Below are 11,708 nucleotides of genomic sequence, written 5' to 3' on the forward strand. Positions count from 1 at the left end.
AATGGTTTTAATAGCTAGCAAACAATGTGAGAATGACAGAGCAGAACACAAGAGAGGAGGACAACAAGTTTCCAAATGTATGTAGAATTTAAGATCTAAATTAAGTGGCATTTTGAGGTAACATTACTTTTAAACTAAATTGAATTATTTAGGGCCTTCTAGGCATGGTAAAATGTCATCGCTCTGGCAAAATGCCACTACTGGAAAGGAATCGTCACCAGTCACACAGTTAAAGATAAAAGGTCTTTATCTTTGTTCAACTTCTCTCAACAATTGCTAGTTTCAAAAGTCAATTTCAACATCAACCTTTTTAGTGTGGATAAATAGCCCCATTAAAACATATGTGCAGCTTTACAAAAGCATTCACATAAGGGACATTTTTACACCTTCATTTCTGAGGTGAACAAAGAACAAAAACTAAGCTAGAAACATGAAACGGTTTAATGACCTTTTATGTTTAATTCCTTACTTAAAAAAAGGTTTAAATGCTAAGTAAACCTGACCACTAGTGGGGAAAAATAATGAACCAACAATGGCTGCCATCGCAAAATAAAGCATTATTCAACATCAAACAGGAAGAGCAAATAATACCAAAGCATCTTTGCAGTATTTTTTAAATGCGACACACATTACAGGTATTTACAAAAGGTAAGTACAGTTACGGGCATGACGGTCTAACAACATGACAGAAATATTACATTATCCAACCATGACTACGGATTGATTGTAATCCAAAATGTCTTAAACATGACTCTCTGAACTTATGAAACTAGTAGCTAAGTCAAACAATTCCTCTCAAATTAAAATGTGAGCTTAGTGTGGGTGTTTCTGAAACATGAGCAGGCAAATCTTGGCAATTGTTTATAATTTCTATTAAATAACATTATTTTCTTGCACTATTCAAGCAACACATTTGAACATTAACATAGGTCATTTTCACTGATAATATCTACTTTCTTAGCCAAACAAAACACTAATTATATTGTCCATAGTAACCAAGTCATCAACCATCAGTTGGGAATACATTGTATCAAAGCATTTGCCCTGGTACAAAGTTCGTATCCATGTTTTATTTCAGAATATATAAATACAAATGATAGCTAAATATGTTTTAAAATAAGTTGCACATAGAGATAAGAAAAATAAAACATTGCTGCTTCATCTCTTGTTTCTTAAAGTAACTGTCGAGTGAAAATGTAACTTTAAAGAAAGTTAATATTCTGTTAAGCCAAACAATGTTGTTGACTCGTCCTATACTCATGTGGCCAAAGCATAAATTGGAGAAAAATAAACACTTCAAAAACCCCACCTCAAACTTGTATCTAAAACAGACAGTTTAAATAGAGTATGATGTCATACTCCTGAGAAGGATGAGCTGGCCAATCAGCGGCCTACTCGCATTAAAATTTGTGATGACCAGTATACGCCCACACCATTATGTTGTTGGGGTACAAACACACCATTCAAATACAGAAAAGCTGCTTTTTAACATACTTAATTACTTTTTTTTGGAAGGAAAACTATTTTTCTTATATTGTAAGTAATTAATTGTCATATTTCATAGAAATCTGGAAAAGTTTGACAGTTACTTTAAATGAAAAATAAATAGATGTAAGCTTTGAGCTGTTTACAAAAGCCTAGTCGATCTAAGTCACAGATTTCACACTTTTAGCAAACTTCTGACCTTGGTAGTCCTTCTCCCATTAGATGAGACAAGGCTGGGAACATGTCCACAATAATGACAGTAAGTGTCAGGTTTGCAGAGTTTCATTTCAATCCAGTCAACTCAGGGGAGGTATTCAAATTCCATTGATGAATTAAGCCTCTCAATATTTCGATTTGGTAAATACTGAATTTTGAACTCACTTCCTGAATTGACTGAGTTCAAATAGGAGTCGACCTCAAGGTGGGTGTACAGGTGTGAGGGTCTGAGGCGGGGGGACTAGAAAGTCCTTCCTAGGTAGGTTTGACCAGGTCGGATTGTATTCTAGGTAGGTTTGACCAGTTCGGATTGTATTCTAGGTGGTTTTGACCAGGTCGGATTGTATTCTAGGTGGTTTTGACCAGGTCGAATTTGTATTCTAGGTGGTTTTGACCGGGACTAATTTGTATTCTAGGTGGTTCTGACCAGGTCGAGTTGTATTCTAGGTGGTTTTGACCAGGTCGAGTTGCATTCTAGGTGGTTTTGACCAGGTCGAGTTGTATTCTAGGTGGTTTTGACCAGGTCGAGTTGTATTCTAGGTGGTTTTGACCAGGTCGAGTTGTATTCTAGGTGGTTTTGTCAAGGTTTAGTTGTATTCTAGGTGGTTTTGACAAGGTTTAGTTGTATTTTAGGTGGTTTTGACAAGGTCTAGTTGTATTCTAGGTGGTTTTGACAAGGTCTAGTTGTATTCTAGGTGGTTTTGACAAGGTCTAGTTGTATTCTAGGTGGTTTTGACCAGGTCATAAACGTGGATGTGGAAGTCGTCGTCGTATTTGATGTAGTAGACGGAGGGTTTGGCGGGAACCTGGTAGATAACCAGCCCAGTCCTCTTCACGCCCTTATCAGTGACGTACTCCACCTGCTTACCCACAAGGCTCTCTGTCTCCTCGCCTGGCTTCCTGTCCGCAGGCAGCAGGTGTTTGTTCTCTGGGAAACGAGGGAAAAAATAAAGGAGGAAAAAAAGAGATATGCATATGGTGTCTGCCGTTTTACTTCACATAACAGAACAAATACTTCCTCCTCTTTCAGGTCCTCTACTCAGCAGCTAGCCACGTAAGACCAGTTCTCATGCTCTCAACAGACTACAACCATTTCACCCAGTAGCCTCATAAGCCAGTCATGACCTGATTTTGAGTTGTCTTTCTGGATGTATACTTTCATCCCCAGCAGCATCTGCCCAGCATAATCAGACGTGTGTATATCTCTTCTGTATATCTTTTCCTTAGCTTTTACATGTCAAACCTGCCTTTCATTCAGCTTTACAACAATTACTTCATCCTCAGGTTCTGATAGTACTGTGGACATGGCTCCCTCCCAGGCCATCCACATACTGTGCTGTACGTCCCTATTTCAACTGCCCTATGCAGTGAAGACCATTTCTATTTCTTCTTAGGGAGATAAGATATGTGTGGGTTAAAGTCTTTACAAAGACCTTAATTAATGTTAAACTAGGTTTACAAACCCTTTACTAATGTTAAGGTATCCCTTGTGTCAGCACTAACCATTGCAACAGACCTGTGATTTGTATCAGACCCTCTGTCACATCCTCTTCTAAAGGTTAAGATAATTATATGGAGTAAATAAAAGTCCTCTTCTAAAGGTTAAGATAAACATATGGAGTAAATAAAAGTCCTCTTCTAAAGGTTAAGATAAACATATGGAATAAATAAAAGTCCTCTTCTAAAGGTTAAGATAAACATATGGAGTAAATAAAAGTCCTCTTCTAAAGGTTAAGATAAACATATGGAGTAAATAAAAGTCCTCTTCTAAAGGTTAAGATAAACATATGGAGTAAATAAAAGTCCTCTTCTAAAGGTTAAGATAATTATATGGAATAAATAAAAGTCCTCTTCTAAAGGTTAAGATAAACATATGGAGTAAATAAAAGTCCTCTTCTAAAGGTTAAGATAAACATATGGAGTAAATAAAAGTGTTTCGCACCAGCTTCAGGGAGGATGCGGAGGTCTCCGTCCTTATAGTCGTCCCAGAGCTGGTACATGTAGAGCACAGGGTCCTTCTCATAGGTGATGTAGTACCAGTTGGTCATGATGGGGGCGCGAGATAGCACCATGCCCCTCCACTCATTCTTCTCACCGTCCTCCTTCTCAAATAGGTGCTCCACAGCCTTGCCCACCAACTCTGGCGCATCGTGGGGCACCTTGATCTTGTTGTTTACTATAGAGGTAAAGAGAAGGATTTATAGTTTTGAAAAACACTAAAATAGCAGCCTGGTCAAGAATACGGAACACTCACTTTTGGTTTCAGATTATTTCATTTAACTAGACAAGTCAGTTAAGAACAAATTCTTATTTACAATGAGGGCCAACCCCGGCCAACACAGGGCCAATTGTGCACCACCCTATGGGACTCCCAATCACAGCCAGATTTAATACAGACTGGATTCGAACCAGGGACTGTAGTGACGTCTCTTGCACTGAGATGCAGTGCCTTAGACCGCTGCGCCACTCGAGAGCCCCAAAATAGAACGTGTGCTGGTTCCACCAGGCTACTAAAATAGTAAAATAACTTAGACTGAGAGAATTGCTCTTTTTGTGTACTTTGAGGGCAAGAGGTAACATGGGGAAACAAATACTCCATTTAAAAAAACAGCCCTAGGCCCTTTCGATCTGAATGTAATGGATCAATCCTATTCAGGTCCAATCCTATTCAATTCTTCTACATTGACACATATACAGTACAAGCTAGGTGCTGGGGTGATGGGATTGAACAAAATTATCTTGCATCGAGTTGACAACACCTTTATCTTGTGGTTTGCTGTACAGGAGATTACAATTAGCAATGCGCAGAAAGTTCTCACACACTGTTCTTTTGTGTTTTGTACATATTCGCTTGGTGGTCATTCCAGGTCGAGAATTTCTTCTCTCATTACCAACATGCTTAAATCAAAGCTTTGACATACTAAAATAGTAGGTGAACCCACCGACTTTCTCTGTTAAAACCTGCAGGTTGGACACCCGCTCGTCTTTGAACAGCTCGATGCCATAGACGCAGTCGAAGCCGTCGTATTTGACCATGTACAGGGAGGTGTTGACGGTGAGGCGCTCCAGCACTGTGCCTTTCCACTTGGTGAGGTTGCCCTTCTCCCTCCAATTGTGCTCAATCCGCAGGCCCAGCAGGTTGTTAGGGTCTAGGGTCGACGACAGAGACAAACCCGAACTCTCACTCAGCTCGCCGCTGCTACGCTTTCTGAGAGAAGAATATAGGTGTAGGTTAAAGCATAACAGGAAATACCCAAAACAGTACTCAAATATCAGTGAAATAATCAAGAACAGGTGTTTCAACCTACCTGCCCCTTTTCTTGGACATATTTCCAGAAATTCACACAATCCTGTGGGCAGAGAGCAAAGAGAGTGTATTATTTCAAAGCAAAACCTTAAATAATGTAGCAAATGGCAGGGCAGGGAAGCGAACCCAGGTCGCTGGCTCACAAAGTGAGGATCGCTATGTTGCACCATCGGAACGGAAAGGCACGTCCCTACGCCCCAGACAGCTCAGCCCCTCACACTTCTGGGTCGTAAGTTCACAAACACCATCCCACTTCCGACACCAGTGTAGCGAACAGCAGGGCAGGGAAGCGAGCCCGGGTCACTGGCGTGAAAGGCATACACCCTGCGAATCGTGCCAATAGAGTTCACCCACTTAGTGGAAATAGTCATGCGGCTCATATTTATTTTGTATTTTTACCTTTATTTAACCAGGCAAGTCAGTTAAGAACAAATTCTTATTTTCAATGACGGCCTAGGAACAGTGGGTTAACTGCCTGTTCAGAGGCAGAACGACAGATCTGTACCTTGTCAGCTCAGGGGTTTGAACTTGCAACCTTCCGGTTACAAGTCCAATACCAAGGATCTCTACCATAGTTTCTCCAGATTGAGATTAATTTAATACAATTGTATTGAGTGTAGGCTAATTATGAATTAGCATTTCACTAGGCTATATTGATAACACATGGACTGTGTCACGGGGTAGAAATACCTATATTCAAATGATAAATGTTAGATGGCACATTGATCTGGAGACATGCAATCTGCAATTCATAACAAGATAACCTGTTACAGTGTTATCATATAATTAATTATGGCTACGCAAGCAATAAACCCAGACCCACCAGTGTATAAGTACCGGTGAGGATGGGTTATTTCACCCAGGTAGCCCTAGTTTCCCGCGAGTATATACCACAGGCGTTGTTACAATGGTTGCTACGATGGTTGCATTTACACGGGCAGACAAATTCGGATATTTTTCGAACTAATTGGTGTTATGACCAATTAAATCAGCTCTAAAAGCATCTGATGTGATTGGTCAAAAGACCAATTAGTGGCAAAAAAATATCATAATTGGGCTGCCTGTGTAAACGCAGATTAAATAGCCCTACCGGATGTCAACAAACAACGTCGCCCTCAACTGCTGCATGTGCAATTGTCTGTGAAATCATGTCATGTTTCTAATGTAATCTCCCTGCGGACCACGTTTCGTAAGATTGCAGCAATTTGATATTTTTGGAAAACCAGAGATATTCCTGACTACAACATCAAGGTGTAAGCATGCCTATAAGCATTGTTGTAGGCCTAGCCTTTCACATGCACGATTACGTTCCGATGTTGCCAATTGCTTTTCAAAGACGCGCGTGCCTATTTGCGCAAAGCGAAACCAATAATAGAACATTCAACGTCATGTAATCATGTGCGGTAATTTTGTGCCGTAACACTGACCACTGGTATACAGTAAAACGAACAACTGTGTTGGCATTTGCATTACCATAAATAGTGTAGACAAAATTGACACACTGGAGGGCTTGAAATGCATTATAATGTAGTGCAGGAACACGATTATCAAAGTAGAAAGCATATTTAGACAAAGAGAGTTACCTGGCCCCTATTTTCATATCTACTTCCCTCTGCTGAGCAGAATCCGCCTCATGAAGGCTACAAGGAAATAGTCTGACTACGGGAACTACAACTACCAAGATAGGTTTATGACTAAACTCTGTAAAAGTGTTGTCCTTCGCACAGGCCGCTGGGAGTTCGTGTCCTTCACGTTACCCACCCAAATAAAGCCATTGCAATAGATTGGGTTGTGTAACTCACAAAGGAGCAAAAATAACGGTCTTTAGTGGAGCTGTACATTGTGGCTTTGAGAAGCAATTAAATATTCAGTGTGTAGGCCTGTCTATTTCAGGAAAAATTAATGAACATAAAAAAGTATCCATTTTGTTTTGCCAATCTGTCGGCCAAGCGTTTAGAGTGAACTACATTTCCCACAATGCAATACACATCGCGGATTGGGTTGGGAAAATTCCTTTACAGCTGCACTATGACATGTATTTTTCCCTCAGCCCATACTTTCTTTGTCCTGCTATTCAACTGTGGGCCCATATGAATAGCTATGCCTGCTTTAGGAAATAGATTTTTACATAGTCTAGACCTACAATGTGTGAGTACTTCTGTAGAATGGATGCATTGCATGTTTATATTTACATCAAATTATATAATATTGGCTACTAATAATAATATGTTAGCAATTATAAAATGGATCAATGTTGAATAAAGGCTTGGAAGTGGTGTTGTGAATGAGTCAACCAGGTGTTATTTGCAAGAAGGTGGAGGCACACACACACACACACACACACACACACACACACACACACACACACACACACACACACACACACACACACACACACACACACACACACACACACACACACACACACACACACACACACACACAGCATTTGTAAATGTAGTCTGATAATAATCTGTACAAAACAGTTCATCTGATAATACTTGCTTCATATGTTTTCCAGTTTCTGGAAATACTTTGCAAATGCAACTTATTTCTATGTGAAAACTGAAATGGTATTTTAATTCCTTTCCATAGATGCTCTTATCCAGTGCAATGTACAGTAGTGAGTGCATACAATTTCTATACTGGTCCCTCGTGGGAATCAAACCCCTAGTATTGCAAGCACCATGCTCTACCAACTGAGTCACATAATATCATCACAAACCACTTGATGCCTCAATGTACTCAATTACTGTATTGGTCATCATCTTTCTTCATGGTGATGGAAAGTCTACAGGTATAAACCTAGATGACCAGCCTATGTACAATACAGTGTAAGGATGGTCAATTAATACTGCACAAAAAGTGGTTGTTTTCCATGTTATTTTTTTATTTTATTTTTTTATTTCACCTTTATTTAACCAGGTAGGCTAGTTGAGAACAAGTTCTCATTTGCAACTGCGACCTGGCCAAGATAAAGCATAGCAGTGTGAACAGATAACACAGAGTTACACATGGAGTAAACAATTAACAAGTCAATAACACAGTAGAAAAAAAAGGGGAGTCTATATACATTGTGTGCAAACAGGCATGAGGAGGTAGGCGAATAATTACAATTTTGCAGATTAACACTGGAGTGATAAATGATCAGATGGTCATGTACAGGTAGAGATATTGGTGTGCAAAAGAGCAGAAAAGTAAATAAATAAAAACAGTATGGGGATGAGGTAGGTGAAAATGGGTGGGCTATTTACCAATAGACTATGTACAGCTGCAACGATCGGTTAGCTGCTCAGATAGCAGATGTTTGAAGTTGGTGAGGGAGATAAAAGTCTCCAACTTCAGCGATTTTTGCAATTCGTTCCAGTCACAGGCAGCAGAGTACTGGAACGAAAGGCGGCCAAATGAGGAGTTGGCTTTAGGGATGATCAGTGAGATACACCTGCTGGAGCGCGTGCTACGGATGGGTGTTGCCATCGTGACCAGTGAACTGAGATAAGGCGGAGCTTTACCTAGCATGGACTTGTAGATGACCTGGAGCCAGTGGGTCTGGCGACGAATATGTAGCGAGGGCCAGCCGACTAGAGCATACAAGTTGCAGTGGTGGGTGGTATAAGGTGCTTTAGTGACAAAACGGATGGCACTGTGATAAACTGCATCCAGTTTGCTGAGAAGAGTGTTGGAAGCAATTTTGTAGATGACGTCGCCAAAGTCGAGGATCGGTAGGATAGTCAGTTTTACTAGGGTAAGTTTGGCGGTGTGAGTGAAGGAGGCTTTGTTGCGGAATAGAAAGCCGACTCTTGATTTGATTTTTGATTGGAGATGTTTGATATGAGTCTGGAAGGAGAGTTTACAGTCTAGCCAGACACCTAGGTACTTATAGTTGTCCACATATTCAAGGTCGGAACCATCCAGGGTGGTGATGCTAGTCGGGCATGCGGGTGCAGGCAGCGATCGGTTGAAAAGCATGCATTTGGTTTTACTAGCGTTTAAGAGCAGTTGGAGGCCACGGAAGGAGTGTTGTATGGCATTGAAGCTCGTTTGGAGGTTAGATAGCACAGTGTCCAAGGACGGGCCGGAAGAATATAGAATGGTGTCGTCTGCGTAGAGGTGGATCAGGGAATCGCCCACAGCAAGAGCAACATCATTGATATATACAGAGAAAAGAGTCGGCCCGAGAATTGAACCCTGTGGCACCCCCATAGAGACTGCCAGAGGACCGGACAGCATGCCCTCCGATTTGACACACTGAACTCTGTCTGCAAAGTAATTGGTGAACCAGGCAAGGCAGTCATCCGAAAAACCGAGGCTACTGAGTCTGCCGATAAGAATATGGTGATTGACAGAGTCGAAAGCCTTGGCAAGGTCGATGAAGACGGCTGCACAGTACTGTCTTTTATCGATGGCGGTTATGATATCGTTTAGTACCTTGAGTGTGGCTGAGGTGCACCCGTGACCGGCTCGGAAACCAGAGTGCACAGCGGAGAAGGTACGGTGGGATTCGAGATGGTCAGTGACCTGTTTGTTGACTTGGCTTTCGAAGACCTTAGATAGGCAGGGCAGGATGGATATAGGTCTGTAACAGTTTGGGTCCAGGGTGTCTCCCCCTTTGAAGAGGGGGATGACTGCGGCAGCTTTCCAATCCTTGGGGATCTCAGACGATATGAAAGAGAGGTTGAACAGGCTGGTAATAGGGGTTGCGACAATGGCGGCGGATAGTTTCAGGAAAAGAGGGTCCAGATTGTCAAGCCCAGCTGATTTGTACGGGTCCAGGTTTTGCAGCTCTTTCAGAACATCTGCTATCTGGATTTGGGTAAAGGAGAACCTGGAGAGGCTTGGGCGAGTAGCTGCGGGGGGGGCGGAGCTGTTGGCCGAGGTTGGAGTAGCCAGGCGGAAGGCATGGCCAGCCGTTGAGAAATGCTTGTTGAAGTTTTCGATAATCATGGATTTATCGGTGGTGACCGTGTTACCTAGCCTCAGTGCAGTGGGCAGCTGGGAGGAGGTGCTCTTGTTCTCCATGGACTTCACAGTGTCCCAGAACTTTTTGGAGTTGGAGCTACAGGATGCAAACTTCTGCCTGAAGAAGCTGGCCTTAGCTTTCCTGACTGACTGCGTGTATTGGTTCCTGACTTCCCTGAACAGTTGCATATCGCGGGGACTATTCGATGCTATTGCAGTCCGCCACAGGATGTTTTTTTGCTGGTCGAAGGCAGTCAGGTCTGGAGTGAACCAAGGGCTGTATCTGTTCTTAGTTCTGCATTTTTTGAACGGAGCATGCTTATCTAAAATGGTGAGGAAGTTACTTTTAAAGAATGACCAGGCATCCTCAACTGACAGGATGAGGTCAATGTCCTTCCAGGATACCCGGGCCAGGTCGATTAGAAAGGCCTGCTCACAGAAGTGTTTTAGGGAGCGTTTGACAGTGATGAGGGGTGGTCGTTTGACTGCGGCTCCGTAGCGGATACAGGCAATGAGGCAGTGATCGCTGCCTGGTTGAAGACAGCGGCGGTGTATTTGGAGGGCCAGTTGGTCAGGATGACGTCTATGAGGGTGCCCTTGTTTACAGAGTTAGGGTTGTACCTGGTGGGTTCCTTGATGATTTGTGTGAGATTGAGGGCATCTAGCTTAGATTGTAGGACTGCCGGGGTATTTAAGCATATTTGATCAAGAAAAATATTTAATTTGTCTTATTTTGGCCAGTGTAGACCGTCATTGTAAATAAGAACTTGTTCTTGTCTGACTTGCCTAGTTAAATAAAGGTTAAAAAATAACTTTGCACCTTTTGATGTAAATGTTTGAGGACAGGGTTTTCTCTCCTTCCATTAGAATGACATCACAGAGAAAGGGACAGAGCAACAACTCTTACAATTCCAACTATTGAATCCTGCTAGATACTGTTCTTCATTATTACAACCACCTTTTTGCTACATAGTCTATATCGGTCCACTAATACTAGTAAAGGTCTAATACTAGTAAAGGTCTAATACTAGTAAAGGCCTAATACTAGTAAACTTTTTTTTCTGTAAAATATTCTATATTTTTGTTTATTTTGTATTTTTCGGTGTGTGCTGCAGCACCCTCAGCACCCCTACTTCCCACGGCTATATACACACACAAACAGGCAGCAAGAGTACCTAGCTAACTAAAATCAATCTCTGTCTGTCTGTCTGTCTGTCTGTCTGTCTGTCTGTCTGTCTGTCTGTCTGTCTGTCTGTCTGTCTGTCTGTCTGTCTGTCTGTCTGTCTGTCTGTCTGTCTGTCTGTCTGTCTGTCTGTCTGTCTCTCTCTCTCTCCCTCTCTCCCTCTCTTCCTCTCTCTCTTCCTCTCTCTGTCCCAGACTGCTGTGTCACTGTACATAATGAACTAGAGGTACAGACTCTAATCACTAAAAGACACTGCTACCTGCTGTGGGGAGTGATGGGAATAAGAAGGACCTCTGAGTCTCAGTGGATGTGATCAGTCATGCTGTCCTTTAAACTGAAATGTTAGTTTTCACCACTAGATGTCCGCCACAGTCTCTCTGTGACAGCAGACCATTCATAATGAGCTGATTTGGGCAGACTTGGTGGAAAAGGTACACAATTGTCATACGTGAGGAAACGTAAAGATACCTTAACCCTCCTGTTGTGTTCGTTTCATGTTAATTAATTCTGTGTTCCCGGTCCAAAATCCATAATAATCCATATAATATCACCTACTGT

General features: G+C 41.9%; 1 protein-coding gene across 4 annotated transcripts; it reads right to left on the bottom strand.

Moving 5' to 3' along the window:
- Positions 1 to 229: 229 nt before the first annotated feature.
- Positions 230 to 6,788, bottom strand: LOC109874606 (spindlin-W). Of its 4 annotated transcripts, XM_031810094.1 has the most exons (6): positions 6,592 to 6,660; positions 5,152 to 5,332; positions 5,010 to 5,051; positions 4,644 to 4,909; positions 3,644 to 3,877; positions 230 to 2,629 (listed from the first exon to the last, which is right to left on the bottom strand). In XM_031810094.1, the coding sequence occupies exons 3-6, from the start codon at positions 5,027 to 5,029 to the stop codon at positions 2,424 to 2,426; spliced, it is 726 nt and encodes a 241-aa protein (XP_031665954.1). In that variant the 5' UTR covers positions 5,030 to 5,051; positions 5,152 to 5,332; positions 6,592 to 6,660; the 3' UTR covers positions 230 to 2,423. The 4 variants fall into 4 exon arrangements, with proteins under 4 accessions (XP_031665954.1, XP_031665950.1, XP_031665951.1 ...); XM_031810090.1 differs by lacking the exon at positions 5,152 to 5,332 and having other exon boundaries at positions 6,592 to 6,788; XM_031810091.1 differs by lacking the exons at positions 5,152 to 5,332; positions 6,592 to 6,660 and adding an exon at positions 6,099 to 6,322.
- Between the last annotated feature and the right edge of the window lie 4,920 nt (positions 6,789 to 11,708).

This window comes from Oncorhynchus kisutch, linkage group LG30 (genome assembly GCF_002021735.2).
Source record: "Oncorhynchus kisutch isolate 150728-3 linkage group LG30, Okis_V2, whole genome shotgun sequence".
Taxonomy (NCBI): Eukaryota; Metazoa; Chordata; class Actinopteri; order Salmoniformes; family Salmonidae; genus Oncorhynchus; species Oncorhynchus kisutch.